Genomic DNA, 21,081 nt, shown 5'->3' with positions numbered 1-21,081 from the left:
ACCCCATAATGACAATGTGAAAAAAGTTTACTTGAGGTTTTTGTAAATTTATTAAAAATAAAAAAAACTGAGAAATCACATGTACATACGAGGGGGGACCCAAAAATAACTGGAAATATTTTTAAAACGTGTTTAATTTTCTGTACATACTACAATTAGTCTCCTTCAAAGTACTCTCCATTGGTGGAAATACACTTATCTAACCGTTTGTTCCATTGTTCAAAACATTTTTTAAATTCGTCTGAAGTAATGCCCATTAATGCTCTGGTCGTTTCTTGTTTTACCTCTTCGACGTCAGCAAAATGCATTCCTTTCAAGTCTTTTTTCATCCGAGGGAACAAAAAGAAATCACACGGAGCTAAATCCGGTGAGTAGGGTGGGTGTTTCAGGGTTGTCATACCGTTTCTTGCCAAAAATTGCCGAATGCTGAGAGCAGTGTGAGATGGAGCGTTGTCATGATGAAAGAACCAATCGCCAGACTCCCACAAATCAGGGCGTTTCCTTCTCACACTGTTGCGCAACCTACTTTTACAAAAAAATTCACTGAACATAAGCACAACCTTCCAGACTGATGGCACGTGGCAGACTGACTTGTGAGGAGTGTAACTAGATCACCCTAGCGGCCCAACCACGTACTACAAGTACCAACCTAACAACAACAAAATTCCGGTTATTTTTGGGTCCCCCCTTGTAAGTATTCACAGCCTTTGCTCAATACTTTGTCGATGCACCTTTGGCAGCAATTACAGCCTCAAGTCTTTTTGAATATGATGCCCCAAGCTTGGCACACCTATCCTTGGCCAGTTTCGCCCATTCCTCTTTGCAGCACCTCTCAAGCTCCATCAGGTTGGATGGGAAGCGTCGGTGCACAGCCATTTTCAGATCTCTCCAGAGATGTTCAATCGGATTCAAGTCTGGGCTCTGGCTGGGCCACTCAAGGACATTCACAGAGTTGTCCTGAAGCCACTCCTCTGATATCTTGGCTGTATGCTTAGGGTCATTGACCTGCTGAAAGATGAACCGTCGCCCCAGTCTGAGGTCAAGGGCGCTCTGGAGCAGGTTTTCATCCAGGATGTCTCTGTACATTGCTGCAATCATCTTTCCCTTTATCCTGACTAGTCTCCCAGTTCCTGCTGCTGAAAAACATCCCCACAGCATGATGCTGCCACCACCATGCTTCACTGTAGGGATGGTATTGGCCTGGTGATGAGCGGTGCCTGGTTTCCTCCAAACGTGACACCTGGCATTCACACCAAAGAGTTCAATCTTTGTCTCATCAGACTAGAGAATTTTCTTTCTCATGGTCTGAGAGTCCTTCAGGTGCCTTTTGGCAAACTCCAGGTTGGCTGCCATGTGCCTTTCTAAGGAGTGGCTTCCGTCTGACCACTCTATCATGCAGGCCTGATTGGTGGATTGCTGCAGAGATGGTTGTCCTTCTGAAAGGTTCTCCTCTCTCCTCAGAGGACCTCTGGAGCTCTGACAGAGTGACCGTCGGGTTCTTGGTCACCTCCCTGACTAAGGCCCTTCTCCCCCGATCGCTTAGTTTAGATGGCCGGCCAGCTCTAGGAAGAGTCCTGGTGGTTCGAACTTCTTCCACTTACGGATGATGGAGGCCACTGTGCTCATTGGGACCTTCAAAGCAGCAGAAATTTTTCTGTAACCTTCCCCAGATTTGTGCCTCGAGACAATCCTGTCTCGGAGGTCTACAGACAATTCCTTTGACTTCATGCTTGGTTTGTGTTCTGACATAAACTGTTAACTGTGGAACCTTTCCAAATCATGTCCAATCAACTGAATTTACCACAGGTGGACTCCAATTAAACTGCAGAAACATCTCAAGGATGATCAGGGGAAACAGGATGCACTTGAGCTCAATTTTGAGCTTCATGGTAAAGGCTGTGAATACTTATGTACATGTGCTTTCTCAATTTTTTTTATTTTTAATAAATTTGCAAAAATCTCAAGTAAAACTTTTTTCACGTTGTCATTATGGGGTGTTGTGTGTAGAATTCTGAGGGAAAAAAATGAATTTAATCCATTTTGGAATAAAGCTGTAACATAACAAAATGTGGAAAAAGTGATGCGCTGTGAATACTTTCCGGATGCACTGTAGCTTAGCCTGCCAGGCGGCCTTGATGGATTTCTTCCCTCCTTGGTCCCATCTAGTTCCTGCCACCATTATCTCTAGTCCTTAGCCCTCTCTCGCCACCTGGAGAAGAGAAAGGCCTGCCTGTTATCCTCTTTTTACACAGTTGACCTTGAGTCGTGAGGTATTGGTGGTTTCCAGCTTGCCAAGAAAAATAAAACACATGCAACCACAAGCCTTTTTGTGACTTAACCCTTACTATACTAACATGCATTAGGATATACTGCTTATTTTCATACTTGCTTATGATTCTCTTTGAATATATGTAAATCATTAACTTTAAGAATATATTCTTCTATATTTTCCACCTTTTGGGGTTCACTTGAACCCCAATAATTGTACAACCCAGAAGATGAAAAGGGGGAACCGGCTCTCCATCTACTTTGGATCTTGAACCCAAGACCACTGTTAGTTTTCACAACCTCTGGTTCATCGTTTTCCCCTCCTGGTGACATAGAGGCCAAACATCTCCCCACTTTCATAGACTAGACAGGAGTAAAAGACCTCTTGCCGGCCAAATCAAGGGAGGCGCTATATGCATCAGTGGTATAAGTATACTTTGTGCACTGTACAGGGTCCTCTCCCTGGGGAGCTGTTACCAGCACTTCACCCAGGAAGCCTGTAGTTTCGCATCTTGTTTCATGTTCCAAAAAGTCATGCGCCAACAGAGTAAAATCAGATTTTGATGATGCTGTCAGGTTAACGACTTGAATGTTCATTTACCTGATGGTGATTCTGGTAATAAATGATCTGAAAACTGGCAATAGTCAGGAAAATACCATTCAGTGTAGTCAAGAGAATAATTCCTGCTTTGGTGAACATAGCCCCCGATGTTCCAAGGTTTAAATAGAGACAATACTAAGTGTGCTGGTGTTGCCTTTTGTTTTTAAGATTGGTTTACACTAAATGCATAATGTCTGAGTTGTCCCTTAACCACTTCTAAATATGGTATAACATTGCAATCAATTACACAATAAATATCATAGTTTCTCATTTTTCTAAAGTAACTATTTAATGTACATAGCTCTGTATGTTCATCTGCAATCACACCTTTTAATAATACTATTGGTGGCAACACAGACAGCACAAATATTTATCTTAAAAACTGAAAAGTTCCCAGTTTTATGTTGCCACTGATGTACACATCAATGATTAGAGATAAAATCCTTATACACATCATCATGCTCTCATCCTGATGCTTTCATCCATAAAGTTTCCCAAACTTACACACCCAGTTGTGGTCTTAAACTTGGACTACCATTATCGCATTAGCGCAAACAGTTACAGTATTTTGTTGACAGTAGGTGTCAGTCCTCACTTCAGAAGATGCCAGCACTACTATCTGAAATACAAGTCACTGGCTTTTCTCTGCAATCACATTTAAACTGCAAGGGTTATAGTCAAGCTTCTCATTAAAACAGCTGAGATCTTCAGAGTGCATTTGCGCTTTTCAATTCACAAACTGCACATTCACCCCTACATGCATAAGACATTCCATCTCCTATAGGCAAAATTATTACTTTGTTTGTTTCTCTATCTTTCATAATACTTATGCTCAATAAGCCATAATATTAATCATTTGGCCTGTATCGCCATCAACATGTTAGCCTAAACTATATCACCCTATCCTAAAGGTTGTGGATGTTCTGACCTACAGTAAGTGTCTCTTACTCCCAAAATACTACTTATATATATCATCACATAAGTTTACTATTATTCTTCTCAATTAATAAATGTTCCTAAATGTTAAGCCCTGTATTATTTGTTATAATATTACCATCAATGACCAAGAATATCTAAACTGGACTGGCCTTAACTAGTAATGCTGGAAAGCCTATTTGTTGATAGTCACTTAATGTAATCCCAAATAGACATTATATGCTGTGTTAGATTAGATTTTGATTAGCTCCACATTACGTAAATCATTGGTCCTTAAAGGTAACTCATCTTCTCATACTATGTATCAATGGTTATATAAAAATACTTACCTAAAAATATTTAATTTTACACATTACAGGCAGTCCCCGGGTTACGTACAAGACAGGGACTGTAGGTTTGTACTTAAGTTGAATTTGTATGTACTGTAAGTCGGAACAGGTACATTATTTTAATAAATGCTATTGTTGACCGACTGTAACCGTGCTCTGCCAATGAATGGTGGAGTTTCACATCTCTCTGACTTTTTTATTTCTACTTTATTTTCAATGGTGATGGGTTTTCTCTTCTTTACTGTATCACCAGCACTTGCATCAGATTTGTGTTTCAGAGACATTCTTGAAGGGTGAAGGCAAAAGGTTAAGGTGAGCTCTTCTGCACAGCACTGTACACGCTATGACAGCAGGAAGCCACTCGTCGTCAACACGTCTGATGTACTGACAACAGACATCTTCCTGCCATGTACATAACAGTACAAGCAGGCTTGCTATTGAGAATGAATGGGGGCGGCGAGGGGCGATTCACCATTCGCCCACCACACAGTCACCTCCACTTGCATACAGTATGCTGCGTGCAGTGTCTGCCCACCGAGAACGAACACTGTGCGGCCAAAGGCAGTTAGTGAATATCCCACCACCACCCCCATTCAACAGGCAGCCACCCGAGGCACACTACAATGCTACCCCCTGCCGCCCCGTTCACCTTCAATGGCTTCCGTTCAGCCATAAACGGGTCACCACTTGCAGCATCACCAGCCGCCCCTGTCTGTGAGCTGCCCACCGAGAACGAACGGGGCAGCCGTGTGTAGTGGGCGGGCCGTGAAACGTCCCCCTCTGCTCCATCCAGCCTTCATCCAGTCAGGAGCAGTAGCTCAGTGAGCACCACGGGTCACCGCTTGCCACCGGGAGCCACCCGAGGGACACTACACTACACTACACGAGCAGCGAAATTGCCCCCCTCCGTCCAGCCACCGATTGCAGCGTCCCCAGGCCGAAGATGACTGAGTGGCAGTTACTGAGGCGCATGCGTCGTAGGTCGGATGTCCGTAACTTGGGGACTACCTGTAGTTTATATTCCAGGTGCTGACCATGTTATGCTAATCACATTTTTTTTTTAAATTATTTAATTATATTATCCCAATTGCTATACCAGTTAAACCCAACCACTTTGAATTTATAATAATTGTACTCCCATTAGTACAAATATTCAATTAATACACGTTGCTTATGAAGAGTTCCTTTGGCCCGCTTCGCTTGCAGATAATTAGCTTTCCCTTCTGTACCTTCCATAACTTAGACTTTGCTGGTTGTCAAATAAGTAGACGAACTGTGGCCAGGTAAAGTAGGCTCCAGCAAAGAATTATGAGCCCTGCAGAATAGACTTGTGACAAAATTTCTTCTCTGGCGAGGATTTAAGCCGGTCTTGGAGTCCAGTACCTCAAGGCAAAATAGACAATATCTAAAACTCTTGGTCCAAGGTGGATGGATGCCATCTACTATTCAGGACCCACAATGATCTTTCGACCGTCACCAGCACAGTTGAATTCTTAGGAGCAGGGACCTGGGATGCCTTGGACTTGAATTTAAGTATGTTGTCCAGTGTTCTGTCAGTTGATGGCCTGATCCCCCTGTCTGGTATGGCTGGGTTCTCCTTGGAGTCAGATGATTTGTTTGGGCTGTGATAAAGGTCTGCAGATAATCTCCCAGTTCAACTTCAAATGCTGTCATCTATGATGTACTAGGAAAAAAACAGCTTTCACCTGCAGGTGTAAAGACTTAAAAAATTTCACTAAACTAGTCAGCATGTCAATTCTTCTGTAGCTACTTATGGATCCCAAAAATAATGTTTCATAAGGTGTCAGGTCTATTTCATTGTGGGTACCCCTTATCAGAAATATTGCTAGCGGTAAAACAGATGGTCATTTCAGTCCAGTCTCTGCTTCAATCTGGGCCAATTTGTTTTTAATGATCAAAATAAATTCTAAAGGTGATAAGCACAATGTTCAGCTTTCCTCTCAATTTGGCTGTTATATTCAAAAATAAATCCAAAAATGAAAGCTTTCCTTTGTAGTTTCCAGTTTGGCTGCTGTTGCAAATCCTACTCAGTTGAAAACATGTCCCTTGTAACAAGTAAATCATTACAAAAATAAAGTAAATCTTAATACATACAGTGGGGCAAAAAAGTATTTAGTCAGCCACCAATTGTGCAAGTTCTCCCACTTAAAAAGATGAGAGAGGTCTGTAATTTTCATCATAGGTATACCTCAACTATGAGAGACAAAATGAGAAAAAAAATCCAGAAAATCACATTGTCTGATTTTTTTAAAGAATTTATTTGCAAATTATGGTGGAAATAAGTATCTGGTCACCTAAAAACAAGCAAGATTTCTGGCTCTCACAGACCTGTAACTTCTTCTGTAAGAGGCTCCTCTGTCCTCCACTCGTTACCTGTATTAATGACACCTGTTTGAACTCGTTATCAATATAAAAGACACCTGTCCACAACCTCAAACAGTCACACTCCAACCTCCACTATGGCCAAGACCAAAGAGCTGTCAAAGGACACCAGAAACAAAATTCTAGACCTGCACCAGGCTGGGAAGACTGAATCTGCAATAGGTAAGCAGCTTGGTGTGAAGAAATCAACTGTGGGAGCAATTATTAGAAAATGGAAGACATATAAGACAACTGATAATCTCCCTCGATCTGGGGCTCTACGCAAGATCTCACCCCGTGGGGTCATAATGATCACAAGAACGGTGAACAAAAATCCCAGAACCACACGGGGGGGGGGGACGTAGTGAATGACCTGCAGAGAGCTGGGACCAAAGTAACAAAGGCTACCATCAGTAACACACTACTACGCCGCCAGGGACTCAAATCCTGCAGTGCCAGACGTGTCCCTCTGCTTAAGCCAGTACATGTGCAGGCCCGTGTGAAGTTTGCTAGAGAGCATTTGGATGATCCAGAAGAGGATTGGGAGAATGTCGTATGGTCAGATGAAAAAACTCTAGTCATCATGTTTGGAGGAGAAAGAATGCTGAGTTGCATCCATAGAACACCATACCTACTGTAAAACATGGGGGTGGAAACATCATGCTTTGGGGCTGTTTTTCTGCAAAGGGACCAGGACGACTGATCAGTGTAAAAGAAAGAATGAATGGGGCCATGTATCGTCAGATTTTGAGTGAAAACCTCCTTCAATCAGCAAGGGCATTGAAGATGAAACGTGGCTGGGTCTTTCAGCATGACAATGATCCCAAACACACTGCCCGGGTAACGAAGGAGTGGCTTCGTAAGAAGCATTTCAAGGTCCTGGAGTGGCCTAGCCAGTCTCCAGATCTCAACCCCATAGAAAATCTTTGGAGGGAGTTGAAAGTCCGTGTTGCCCAGCATCAGCCCCAAAACATCACTGCTCTAGAGGAGATCTGCATGGAGGAATGGGCCAAAATACCAGCAACAGTGTGTGAAAACCTTGTGAAGACTTACATAAATTCTTCAAAAATCAGACAATGTGATTTTCTGGATTTTTTTTCTCATTTTGTCTCTCATAGTTGAGGTATACCTATAATGAAAATTACAGGCCTCTCTCATCTTTTTAAGTGGGAGAACTTGCACAATTGGTGGCTGACTAAATACTTTTTTGCCCCACTGCATATACCAAGGGAAAAGTATTAAATAATCATTACAAAAATTGGTCTCATAATAGTGTTGGTGTGATATTGGTGTTGGTCCCATAATAATATTCATATTATTGGCAAATAACTGAAAAATGGCTTCAAAAATGAAAATTTATTATAACAACTCTGTCCTGTCTGCTCATGCGATTACAACATGGATACGTAATTTCGAAGAAACGGGTTCAGCCTTAAGAAAAGAAGTCCCCAGGTGGTGCCACTTCGCATATTGCCCAACAACCGATGGCAGATATTCGACAATTGTTTTGAAAGCACGTCATTTCATGCAACGGTGACATTCCATGGCCCCTGAGATTCCCAGATCTCACTGTTTGTGATTTTTTTTTTTTTAATGTGGGGACAACTTAAAAGCCAAGTGTACCGCACATGTCGTGCAACTATTGCTGAACTAAAAAGCAGGATTGAAGAGGACCTGTTATGTCGAGCAATGCAGAATTTCCACAACAGGCTGTCTGAATGTGTATGGAGAAATGGACAACACCTTCATGATGTTTTCTTCAAAACATATAAAATGAATATTGATTACAATCATTAATTACATATTCTGTACAATACATTTCGTCATTAAATGTATTTTGTAATGTGTTTATTTGTGCATTGAATATCAGTTGAAAATTTCCCGTTCCTCTGCACCACCCTGTATATATGTATGTATTTTATTTTATTTTTTTCTCTTTCTTTACTAATTTTACTAATTAAAGTACCACATACAGTTCTACCTTAGGCTTTAGAATTTTAATAAAAATGTCTAAAATGTTTCATTAAAGCATCAAATCATAAAGGTGAACCTTTCACCAGCTTTTTATAGTCATATAAAAAATAGCATTCTATTCTGTTTCACATTTAATTATGTAAGTCACCTATAACACAAGAAGGGGATGAGTAAAAAATGCCTTGTAATACAAAATCTATGTATTTTTTATTTTTTAAAATGCCCTCTAGGAAATTCATGCATTCACACCCATATCAAGAATGAAGAATCCGCTAAAGTTAAACTTTACAGAATATTAACCTAAGAAAACACTCTCAATTTATTTCTGTTAAATAACTGATTTCTTCTCCCCATAACCTCCTGCCAAAGCCAGTTGATCTTGCACACTCTTTCACTGACATATTCCAGATGTTTCTTGTTGGCTCTTGTAGAAAAAGCATGGTCTATTTTACTTTTAGTCAACTCCCTTTTTCCCTTTCAGCTTTTTTATATGCTTCACCATCGAAGGGGTGAGATCTCCTTGAAACAATTTATTAATGAAAAATCGCTTATCATCTTAGGTGGGCACCATCTGTGTTCGTCTTGCAGAGCCCTGCCCCACCTTTTGGATTGTCGCAGCAACCTTTTTTTCTATCACATCCGGTGTCGTCAAGAATCTAAATCATCAACTTTAAGAATGTACTCTTCTATAATGTCACATCGCAAACATTTGTAGTAATGCATTTTGGAAAAGCCCATGGAATTGTACAGATTTGTTTGTAGTACAGGGGTGGAAAGATCAAAACTACTTGAATTAAACACAGTCGAAGTGACAAGTATTCTATCGATTGAAGTAGCTGTACAGCTATGAAGGTTCAAAGGATTGAGGGAAATCAAGGTGCAAAGCCCTGCCCGTATTTGCATATTGAGAACTTGAAATTGATAATTCAAAGTGGAAAATGAAAATTCAATGATTAGGATGTGGTGCCATTGCTTATTTGTATTTTACTTTTCATTTTTGCAGGTTCATTGTGGTTCATGCTGAAAATGAAATTGCAAGTGGAGCTTTTTAATTTTCATTTTCATTTTTGCAGCATTCTTGCGTGCAGACTTTGAAAATTAAATTGCAAAAGAGATTGTATTTACATTTCATGATTTTCATTTTTGCAGAAAATATGTCCCATAGCAAGCAATATACCATAGCAACTTAATTTTTTTTTCTCTCTTCTCTAAAGTGTATATCTAAATCTGATTATAGTCTTAAAGATGTTGTTATATACAGTAATGCAATATGGCCTCCAATAGAAGGTGATGTACTTAAAATTAATTAACTGTCGATGTACTTAAAATTGGTGGTGTAGAGGGCAAAGAGAAAGGGAAGAGAGAACAAAATGCCAGTACATTACAAGGAGCACTCATGCACAAACACATTCAATCAGTTACCATTTTTGTTGTTTAAATGAGGGTTTCATAGTATTTTTAGATGGGTGGAATTATAGAGCACTATACTGTTAACGTTCATCTGAGCATAGGTTAGTTTATGAAAGTCCTAGATGGCCTTATTGTCACTGTTAAAAGAGGAGATCTTGAAGACTTTAAAAGAATTGTAATTTTTTGGTAAAAGCTAATGTCATAATCATAGCTCTGTGGAGAAATTATTTGAACTAACACTGAAAATCTTGTTAAAATCTGGCTAGTGGCAGCCTTATTAGGAAGTAGAGTATAACAAAGCTTTTCATTACTATAGTGACCTTACTTCTATAGACAATTTGTGTCACTCTTACAATGTGTTATAAGCATACCTATATCCAGTTTTAAAAAAACTAAATTGGATCTGAAAGCCATGCAGTGTGACAGTTTAATCTGAATTTCTGGCAGTCAGCTCTACAGATTTGCCTGCAGAATGTCCTATGTTATCATGATGATTTTAATCAGCTAGGCTAGATTCTTCTTCTTCTTCCCTGTCTCTGTTAAATAGTCACATACAACTCAGTCTCATCCAGTTTTGCCTTGTCTTGGTTTTTTCTTTGAAACACTAAAATTCACAAACCATGGGAAGCCATTCACTTCATTTGACGTGTCTGGTTATTAAGCAATGGTACACCCAGTACTGTAGTCTTTTCTTCAAAGATGGAGGATATCTGCTTTTAGCAATTTGGTAATTTCTGACTCTTACTGTCCTCTCTCTGTGAGGAAATGTGTTCATTTTTCAGTATTCACTGTCCATTATTGAAATCCTGTACCTTTAAGTACAAATTACATGGTCTATCTGGCAGCATTACTTTAGGTTAAATATTTTTGAATTTTGAAACCTTGATTAGGGCAATACAAGACACCCTTGGTTACTGTTTTCTTCCTCTTTCTCTGTTAACATATTCTTTCTTTCAAAATTTCTCACCTCTTTCATTCTCTCCTATTAATCTACAGGGTTCTGTTGGCCTCAGTTAGCCCCTACTTTCGTGCAATGTTCACAAGCCCACTGGCAGAGTCTCGCCTTACTGAGATCCGACTACAGGAGGTGACACCTGAGGTGGTTCAGTCAGTAATTCACTTTGTGTACACTGGAGAGGCAAGGCTTAGTCCTGACACAGCAGAGGATCTTTTTGTTGCAGCCAATCGGCTTCAGGTCCTACCATTGCAAGACTTGTGCTCTAGGTAATCACATTTTATAATTGCTTGGGGCTCCCTAATTTCTTCATATTAATTGACTTTATGGTGGCTGATTTCTTCTTTTCTCTCTTGCAGGTTCCTTTTCGAACACCTCTCCCTTGAGAACTGTCTGGGCATGTATGTGTTGGCCCGCTCTCATCATGATCCCTTGCTTCTGCGTGCCTCCTTGCGCCTTGTAGCTCAAAACTTTCCACGTGTTTCTCGGCAGAAGGACTTTTTACTGTTGGATCCTGGCACACTTGGCAGCCTTCTGTCTTCAGATCGCTTGGGTGTAGAATCTGAACTAGAAGTTTATGATGCAGCTCGGCGCTGGGCTGAGCACCACCCAGAGCAGCGGTACCAGTATATGCCCTCCTTACTACGTCATCTCCGTCTTGGCCTGTTGAATGTAGATGAGCAGCAGTGGGTTAAGGAGGAGTTGGGAGGTGTTCTTTGTGGTGGAGATGCTATGAAGCAAATAGCCATGCGTCCCCGAGAAGGAATGTTTGAAAAGAAGATTGTGTGCATTGATATAAAGCCCAGGGAAGACCCAAACCTGACTGATGGAGACTATAATGTGGACTGCTTTGATCCTCAGTCTGGCAAGTGGGAGAAGCTTGCAGCTCTCAAGTCTTTAATGTGCCCTGGTTGCACTGCCATGGGAGACCGACTTTTTGTCGCAGGTGGCTTACTAAAAAGTGGAGAAGTATCTGATACTGTGCATGAGTATGATCCTGTGGCAGACCGCTGGACAGAGAGACCCTCGATGTCTGTTCCACGGACAATGCATGGCTTTCTTGGCTGCAGTGCTGTAGGAAAACTTTTTGCATTGGGAGGTTGTAATCGAAGCTCTTTTCTGGACTCAACTGAGTGTTTTGACCTCCAGAACAACTCTTGGGCTACAGGGTCCAAAATGCCCCTGCCATTGCGCTCATTTGCCTCTGCATCTTTGCGGGGCAGATTGTATCTGCTGGGTGGCACAACATTTGATCAAACACGCGCTGTAGTGCACCATGGAGTGCTAATTTACAATGCTATTACAGATTGTTGGACTCAGGTGCACTTAGAGACAGGTGCCACTTTCTGTGCAGGAGGGATTGCTGTAAGAGGAGGTGTCTGTGCAGTTGGGGGATACTGCAGGGATGCCACCAAATTCACAGATGGCAACCACACTCACTTGGAGCCTATGGATGCTACTGGCCGTGTACTGTTTTTCAGGGAGGGCCGGGGATTGAGTCGGGAGGGCAGTGGGGGAAGGTCCCCTAGTCCAGTTGTCTTCCCTGGTTTGCCACGGAGGATCGCAGGTGGGGGGGTGGCCCGTTGGAAACGCCGAATTTATGTCTTGGGAGGGGAAAATGGCAACCGGTTTTATGACAGTGTTTATTGTTGGAAGCCGGGATGGAGAAGCTGGGTACAGAGAAGGGAAAAACTGCCCATAGAAACTGGTGGTGTTAGCCAGTTTGGCTGTACCACGCTCAAATTCCCTAAGAAACACATTCTCTCTCTTCTTCGAGCACGATCTGAAGAAAACCTGGAAGAGAGTCAGAAGAGGAATTTCCCCTCTGCACGATAGTGTAAAGAACCAGTTACAGGGAGTTTCATGGGACTTTTGTGTAAGTCCAAAATTTCTCCACATTCTAGGGGGGTTGTTGAGCCTAATGCTGGCCCATCGTCTAACAGCTGGTTAAGTTCAGTACAGCAGGTTTAATTCTGATGTGCTTATTTTTTGTCAATATCTCATGTCAGTGCTCTTGCTGCAGGGTTTGGCACCTCTGGCCCCTGAAGCCTGCTAACATCCTAAACTGCAAATGTTGTTTGTCTGCAGTGCTTTCCACTATGGCTCCACTATGGGCAGTCATTTCACTTTGTTTATATGCAGAATATGCTGGCAATGTCACTGCTGCTACTAGTTAATATATACAGTTGCAAATTATACCATTTTGCATAAAATGCTTCTACATTGATACACCTCTCCTTTCTTCTTTCTAAAATCTACTTTTCAACATGCTTTATTTTTGAGCTTACTCCTCATGACTTTCACATTCATGATGTCAATTTGAGCCTCCACCTTTGCTACTTTCTGTCTCTGATAAGGTAAGATGTCCCTTTAGTTTATTTTTAACTAAATATTGTACTTTTTCATTAAAGGTAGAGTTTTGCTGTGTACGTGAATGATTTTTTTTTTACAAAGAGGGATACAAGCATTTTTGGACAGCTAATTAATCTATTTTGTACCACAGTAGAGTTTAACTTATCTGATTTATGTGTTAAGATCACATGTTTTAGCAGCCTCCATATCCTAGTGTTTAGTGAAAAGCAATATAGAACTGCAGCCAGAGTAATCATGGATAAAGAACACACACTTGCAGTTCATTTCATATTATGTGCATTTTTCAAATTCTTCAGAAGTTTGTTTCTTGTGCATATAAAATGCACTGCAATTCTTATCTTGCATTTCTCCTCAGAATTATGACAGTGATTACTACCTACAAGACGACACTCCCATTTACATAAGAATAAATATTAGCATACATAGAGTTCAACAGATGCACAATTGGAAACTATATATTGTATTTATGGCTGTCTGCTTAGTAGCCTTGACATGACCTATGGATACTATCTCCTGAATCTTCTCGTCTAAGTGCAGAAGGTTCTGAATAGTTTATCAGAATGGAGGAGTGAGAAAAACAGCTATCTATATGACTGGATCCAAGTAATGAGTGCTACCTTCACCACCCTCTGCAGTTCTTTATGATGTTGGTGGTTAAAGTTACATGCATATTCTCTGAACAAGTCACCAGTGACATTTTATTGCAAATATAACTTTTCCAAGACAACGGTTATAATTGAACTGATCCAAGTTTACTTCAGTACAGTATTGATTGTTGTTTCATTCCAACATTTGTTTCTTCTTAAACGTTGATTTGGAGAGCCTATTATGTTTTTCACTGGTTGAAACTGCAATTGCTAGACAGAACTTATTCATGCAGACATCCCATGAAAAAATTGCATTCTTCTTAAGTTTGCATGTTTGACCAAAATTTAAATAGCTGTTAACCTCATACTCAAACACAAGATTTGTATATTCTTTAGAAAGAAAAAGTGATGGCCTCTGTGAGTTGGCTAAGTTTGGTAGTAATTGGCCAATGCAGAATGTTATTGAAATACAGGGTGTCCCAAAAAGAATATTGGAGTTTCAAAGAGCTATATTTATTGAATTATACAAGCATATACAAAAACTGTTATATTCACGTGTTTCCCACATTGTCTATAAATGTTTTATGTGCCCCCCACGAGTAACTGAAACAATATCGAGCCAGTATTCAAATTCCTGCCAAACTCTCTCTAACATATCGGGATTGACACTCTGAATGGCGGCTGTTATCTTCAACTTTATGTCGTCCAAAGTTGTAGGCAGTGGTGTTTGGAACACTAATCCTTTGACGTATCCCCAAAGGAAAAAGTCACATGGGTTGATATCGGGGATCTTGGAGGCCAATGGTGGAGTGACAAATCTTGATTCCCAGATCTTCCTATCCAACGTTGGGGATAGGTCTCATTTAGGAAATGCCGCACTGGAAGAGACCAGTGAGGTGGTGCCCCATCCTGTTGAAAAATGAAATTGGCTGGTTCTTGATCTTCCAATTGAGGAAATGGCCAATGTTGCAGCATTTGCAAGTACACAGCCCCTGTTACTGTGGTTCCTTCAAAAAAGTAAGGACCGTAAACTTTCAACATGGAAATCGCGCAAAAAACGTTAGTCTTGGGGGAGTCTCGTTCATGTTTGATAACTGCATGAGGGTTTTCTTCACCCCAAATTCGTACATTGATATTTACCTTCCCACTAATGTGAAACGTGGCCTCATCACTGAAGATAATCAAGGAACAAAAATCTTCATTGGTCTCCACATTTTGTTGGATGAAAGTTGAAAACTGAACTCGACACGTCTTATCCCCTCGTCTAAGACCCTGAACCAACTGCAGATGATACGGTTTCATAACCAACCAGCATCGGAGAATTCTCCATACACTTGATTTTGGTATCTGTAACTCTTGACTTGCTTGTCGAACTGATTTTGATGGGCTCCGAGTGAACGCAGTTTGCACTCGGGCGACATTCTCAGCAGAGAAGGAAGTTCGAGGTCGCCCATTGCTTTTACCTTTGCAGATACACCCTGTATCCCTAAATTTCTGGTACCATTGACGGATGTTATTGTCATTCGGAGGGTCAGTCCCATATTTTTGACGAAATGCCCGCTGCACAGTAACAACCGATTGAGTTCTGGCAAATTCGCAACCGCAAAAAGCTTTTTGTTGTGGCACAGCCATAACTGCAAACGTAACTAATCGAAACAACACAGCTTTTTGATAAGCACTAGCACCATCTACCTGCAACAAAATAAAACTAGATTAATTCCTCAAGTCGCCACTAGGTTGCTCTGCAGTCTCAGATGAATAGGCACCAAGCTGCAGCTCTTTAAAATTCCAATATTCTTTTTGGGACACCCGGTACTTCTAGATAACATTGACTTAACACTAGAATTACCAGAGCCTACGAAAAAACTCGTAGATTCGTCCCACCTTAAATCGCTTCTTAAATCTGTTCGCACCTCTCCGCCATCGTCTTTTGTCTTCTAAATGTGTAGATAAAGACAAGCTGCAAGCAGCCGGTTATTCCATCCTCCCACCGACTTAGAACATGCACAAACTTCTTCCAGCTCATGCCTTGATTGATTATCTGAGTGTGAAGTGGAGTTTTAGAGTGGAAATAATAGATCATTATTTGGAACACATGCATTTCATGTGTGTTCCGTTTCTGCAGTAATCTGTGTAAACACATTTTTAAAACAAAAGTTTTTCATATTCTAGTAGTAAATTACAAAATGTAGGCATAAACTATATAATATATGAAGCCTGAAGTCCAAATATCAAATACTTTCACGAAAGGTACAAATATAACAGAACAAGTGCGCTTTTATTCAAAAATATAACTGCAGAAAAAAAAGCTGCCTTAGTGTGCGACATTGATACTCATTTACTATGCCTGCCACTGTGGTGCAACAGTATCAGTTGTTGACTGGGAATCAAAAGGTCACGAGTTCGATCCTGCATGACTCCCTTTTGAGCAGTGAACTGCTCTTATTTTTACTATTTTAGAATAAAAAGATACATTTGATTTCAGTCTGTAACAGCCGGTGTAATTTATGATATTTGTAAAGGTTAGCTTTGTTTTTGTTTTTTTTTATTCACTTTTCATTCATTCAGTCGCATTCAGGATCCTTCCCTACCCCATCTGACACTGCTGTTTTCACATAAAGATGCACTATAGCTCACCCAAGGAGCGCCCTTCCTACATTTACGACATGTGTACTTGTTGCAGTGTACACACCTCTCTGTGCTATGGTTCCTATTACACTGAACAAGCACCTGTAATTTGCAGCTCTCTTCATTATCTCAAAACACCACGCACATTCACAGTAATTCCTAGTTTTGTCCACCACTCACACCCACGACCACAACCATACAGAACTCATTCAACAATAAGAGAATTTCCAGTTCCAGCATAAATTCACACCCGATCTGATGCTGTTCATTTTCAAATAATATTGCATTAGTGCGATGATGTTTTCACATATATTGTCTTTCTTTCAGGTGTGTAATAGAAACCACAGCATAGAGAGAAGTGAGTACATTGTAACAGGTACACATGTTGTAAATGTAAGAAAGACGATCCTTGCACGTGTGTGAACTGTTAACATTTGAATCTGATGATTGCATATAGCGGTGTCTTATTCAGTGCGCGCGAGAACACGCAGGTGGCCAGTTTCTGTGTGCTACTACATGCTGGCTGTGATCAACACACATTTTAAAAAAAGAAAGAGACAAATATATGTGACGTTTTGAAGAAATCATTTTATGACGCAAATAGTACCAATCAGAAAACATTGTCGAAGAAATGCAATATTATTTGAAAACAAACGGCGTCAGATTGGGTGTGAATTTATACTGGCACTGTTAGAGTCAGATCAGAAGCTGAATAAGCTCCTTTTCTGACTCGAAGTAAAAAAGCATGAATTAATCAACAGAAATAACCGCAGTCGACATTTTAAACTTAACGATTTACAATGCATACCAATTTATAAATTTTATGTCCGTTTGAGGTTACAAAGAAAGAAAAAAAACTTTCCTCCCCAACGGGGAATCGAACTCGGGTCTCTAAGTTATGGCAGGCCTGCTGTGCTCTGAGTCAGCAAATCTTAGCGTTACGCCACAGAAAGTGTTGTATCATCCTTGATACAACACATTCTATAGTTCATGCCTATATTTTGTAACATTTATTACTAAAATATGAAAGTTTCTGTTTTAACAATGTGTTTACACAGATTACTGTAGAAACGGAACACACATGAAATGTGTGTGTTCCAAATAACGATCTATTATTTCCACTCTAAAACTCCAGCAGCTCAGTCACTCCCAGATAATCAAACAAGGCATGAGCTGGGAAAACTTGGTGAACGTTCTGCAACGGTGGGGGATGGAATAGCCGGCTGCTTGCTGCCCATCTTAATCAGCACATTTAGTAGACAAAAGAGAGGTGAGAACGGTTTTAAAGTGGGCCGGATCTAAGAGTTTTTTCATAGACTCTGGTAATTCTAGTGTTAACAACGTTCTTGATAAAATAAGCAGATAATCAACACCTTCATTTAAAATTGCAATGCTGGGTCATACAAGTTGTAATGTTCAAAGAAATTGCCCACTACACTTTGGAAAAAAGACTGAAGAAGACTTTTAAATAGAAAATCATTTTGAGCAGTTCAAAAATAGATGATGTTGAACTTTTTTACCTGGCACTTCTGTCATTGATTTTTTCACACCAATACACCTTTATTGTTTTTTTTCCCCTCCCAACTATGTAATACATTTCACTGGACAGTTCTTGAGCCCTTGATTATTTTCCACCAACTATTATGTGTACTCAGTTAGGCAAACATACCTCAAGTGTTTTGCTTTCATATAAGCAACAGAAAAATTGGCATCTTGTTTTATGCTTCAAATCAGCTTGTACTTGTTATGGTTTGGGGTAATCACAGTATGCATCTGGTTATTTGGATGTGTGATTAGTATTATTGGTTGGATTGTCAGAAGTTCAGCCAGTTTAACTATGTCATTTGGTGAAGTGTGTGAGTCAATATTTCCAGAACTTGTCTGACATAGTAAACCTGTTATAGTACATTGTTTTGATGCATATAGTACATATTTAAAAATGTGTAAAAAGTAATTCATTGCATAGTAGTAGTTTGCATCACAGTGACATAATACTTAGACATTGCTAACTGTACCAGTCAGCCAAGTTACAAAGATTCACAGATGCTTTTTCTGAGGTGGCTGCACACTACCATCCGTGTTCCTGACCTAATGATTCCTTTGGCTCACTTTATACGTGTTCTCAAGCTGCAGAATGACTTTGAGCAGTGCATTTTAATTTTGAATGTCGCATAGAAAGCTGAATCTTTGTATTTTGTGCTTAGTTATGGTTATTATACAGTATGATAGATTTTATTTTGACTAAAGGATATGTTGTGCAAGTCACAATGCTTTGAGAAATATTACATTTTCGTTCTGCTGCAGATGAGAAATTAAATGTATATATTTCAGACATACAGTGATGTGCAAGAGTTTGGACACCCTTGCTTAAAATGTCTATTACTGTGAATTGTTAAATGAGCAGAAGATGAACCTATCACTAAAAAGCATAAAGCTGAAGATGACATGTTTCTTGAATATTTTAAACAAGATTACATTTATATTTCCATCATTCACAGGTGCAAATACCAAAAATGTGAAACGGGTCTGAAGCAAAAGTTTAAGCACACAACATGTTCAGTACTTAGTAACACCCCCTTTGGCAAGTATCACAGCTTATAAACAATTTTGTAGCTAGTTAAGAGCCATTTATGCAAGATTCTTGGGTCGTCTTGCAGGCACTGCTCTTTTGAAATCTATCCACAGATTTTCAATGATGTTTAGGTCGGGGGACTGTGAAGGCAATGGAAAAACTGTCTACTTGCGCCTCTTGAAGTATTCCATTGTAGATTTTGAGGAGTGTTTCAGATAATTATTTTGTTTTAGGACCCATCCTTTTTTTAATGTCAATTTTTTTTTACAGATGGTGTGATATTTACTTCCAGAATTTGCTGTACCACTGGCTGCAACACAAGCCTAAAGCATGATTGATCTACACCCATGCTTAATGTTTGGAGAGGTGTTCTTTTCCTGGACAAAAAGTTATATTTTTACTTCATCAGTCCACAGGACTTGTTTCCAAAATACATCGAGCTTGTTTAGAAGTTCAGTTACAGACTTTAGGTGCTGAAGTTTGTGGCTAAGACTTGAAAAAGGTTTTCTTCTGCCGACTCTACCATGAAGGTCATATTTATTCAGGTGTCGCTGCACAGTAGAACAGTGCACCACCATTCCAATGCCTGCTAAATCTCCCTGAAGGTTTTTTGTGGTCAAATGGTGGTTTTTATTTGCATTTCTAGCAATCCAACAAGCAGTTCTTTCAGAAAGATTTCTTGGCCCTTTAGACCTCAACTTGACATCCACTGTTCCTATCAATTGCCATTTCTTAATAACATTACAAACTGAGGGAACAGCAACCTGAAAATGCTTTGCTATCTTCTTGTAGCCTTCTCCTTCTTAGTGAGCATTAATTATTTTATTTTTCAGAGTGCTAGGCAGCTGCTTAGAGGTGCCATGTGCTGTTAATTGTTGGGACAGGGTTTGAGGAGTCTGGGGTTTCCTAACGATGACTGTGAACAAGCCATGGCCTTAATGAGCTAATTAAAGTCTGAGACTTGGTAAAAGTTATCAGAGACCTCAAATATCTTATCATGCCCAAACTTTTGGATGATGCTCCTTTCCTTTTTTCACTATACAGTTTTACAAAACAATACACTAATCTTGCATAGAAGGCTGAAAAGAAATGTCATCTTTAACTTTATGCCTTTTGGTGATCAGCTCATCTTCTGCTAACTTAAAATGTCTTACAGTGAAAAGTTAAGCAAGGCTGCCCATACTTTTTCATGCCACTGTATGATAATATTCATTTGTTCATTGTGGTATGCAATCTTCATCTCAAAATCTGCCTCTATTCTTAGAAAATAACACTAGCTACATTGTTACTGAAAGAACATGGTTCATGTTTCATGCACTAGAAGGTTAAATAGGAAAAACCCGTTTCTTCCTTTATTTCAGTAAGAAATGAATATTCACTTAGATGAGGTGTAATGCATGCAGGGTTTGGACTTTGTTGAGATGTTAATATTTTTCTCTCTTCCTTTCCATCATTGCCATTTGAATTTTTGCCTTAAGCACTTGGAATTGGCCTAGTAGTAGACTGATCAATCAACTTTGAAAAGAAATGTAACTCACTGACACATCAGCATGACAAACATAAGTTTCCCAAGTTACCATGTGGTCCTCATAGCGTTTCTTGTGTATCCTTTTTGGCTCATTTGTGGCCATCTAAACTGCTAATTCTGTTGGAATACAGTGTACAATTTGTCAAAAACTGTGATCAGCCAACTTAGTTATTATGAATATATCAGCAACCATACAACTCTTGGAGCTGTAGTTGAATTTCCCCAAATGCAATTCACTCATTAAAACTGCATGCACTCTATCCAATGTGAACATGTATGCAAAGAAATTCCTTTCTTTTTACTTTTCTATTCATTTTAAGTAGTGCGCCATGTTATTGACATCATCCCACTTGTCTTACTGCTTCCTAGTAAACAAATATAAATTATAATTTGACTGGATTTTTGGGCCTCAAGAAAAGCTATTTGCAGGATTAGGATCTAATAAAGTACAAAATAAAAGTGAAATGAATATCCGTTCCAAACACTACCTTTCTGTGTCCTATACTGTATCTGCTACATCTGCTTTGTTAGAACTTTC

At 39.8% G+C, this 21,081-nt stretch overlaps 1 protein-coding gene across 2 annotated transcripts in view; it reads left to right on the top strand.

Annotated features, from left to right (window-relative positions):
* The window catches only part of si:dkey-260j18.2 (uncharacterized protein LOC325231 homolog), a 69,938-nt gene that overhangs the window by 45,837 nt on the left and 3,020 nt on the right, over window positions 1-21,081 (top strand). For both annotated transcript variants that reach the window (XM_051932227.1, XM_028807560.2), the window contains 2 exons: window positions 10,897-11,124; window positions 11,215-12,731. In XM_051932227.1, coding sequence (XP_051788187.1) covers window positions 10,897-11,124; window positions 11,215-12,691 — 1,705 coding nt within the window. In that variant the 3' untranslated portion in view covers window positions 12,692-12,731. The remainder of the gene's footprint in view (window positions 1-10,896; window positions 11,125-11,214; window positions 12,732-21,081) is intronic.

Source organism: Erpetoichthys calabaricus, chromosome 1, assembly GCF_900747795.2.
Source record: "Erpetoichthys calabaricus chromosome 1, fErpCal1.3, whole genome shotgun sequence".
Classification (NCBI taxonomy): Eukaryota; Metazoa; Chordata; class Cladistia; order Polypteriformes; family Polypteridae; genus Erpetoichthys; species Erpetoichthys calabaricus.
Note: the sequence above shows the minus strand (reverse complement) of the source record. Positions and strands in the feature narration are given on the sequence as shown.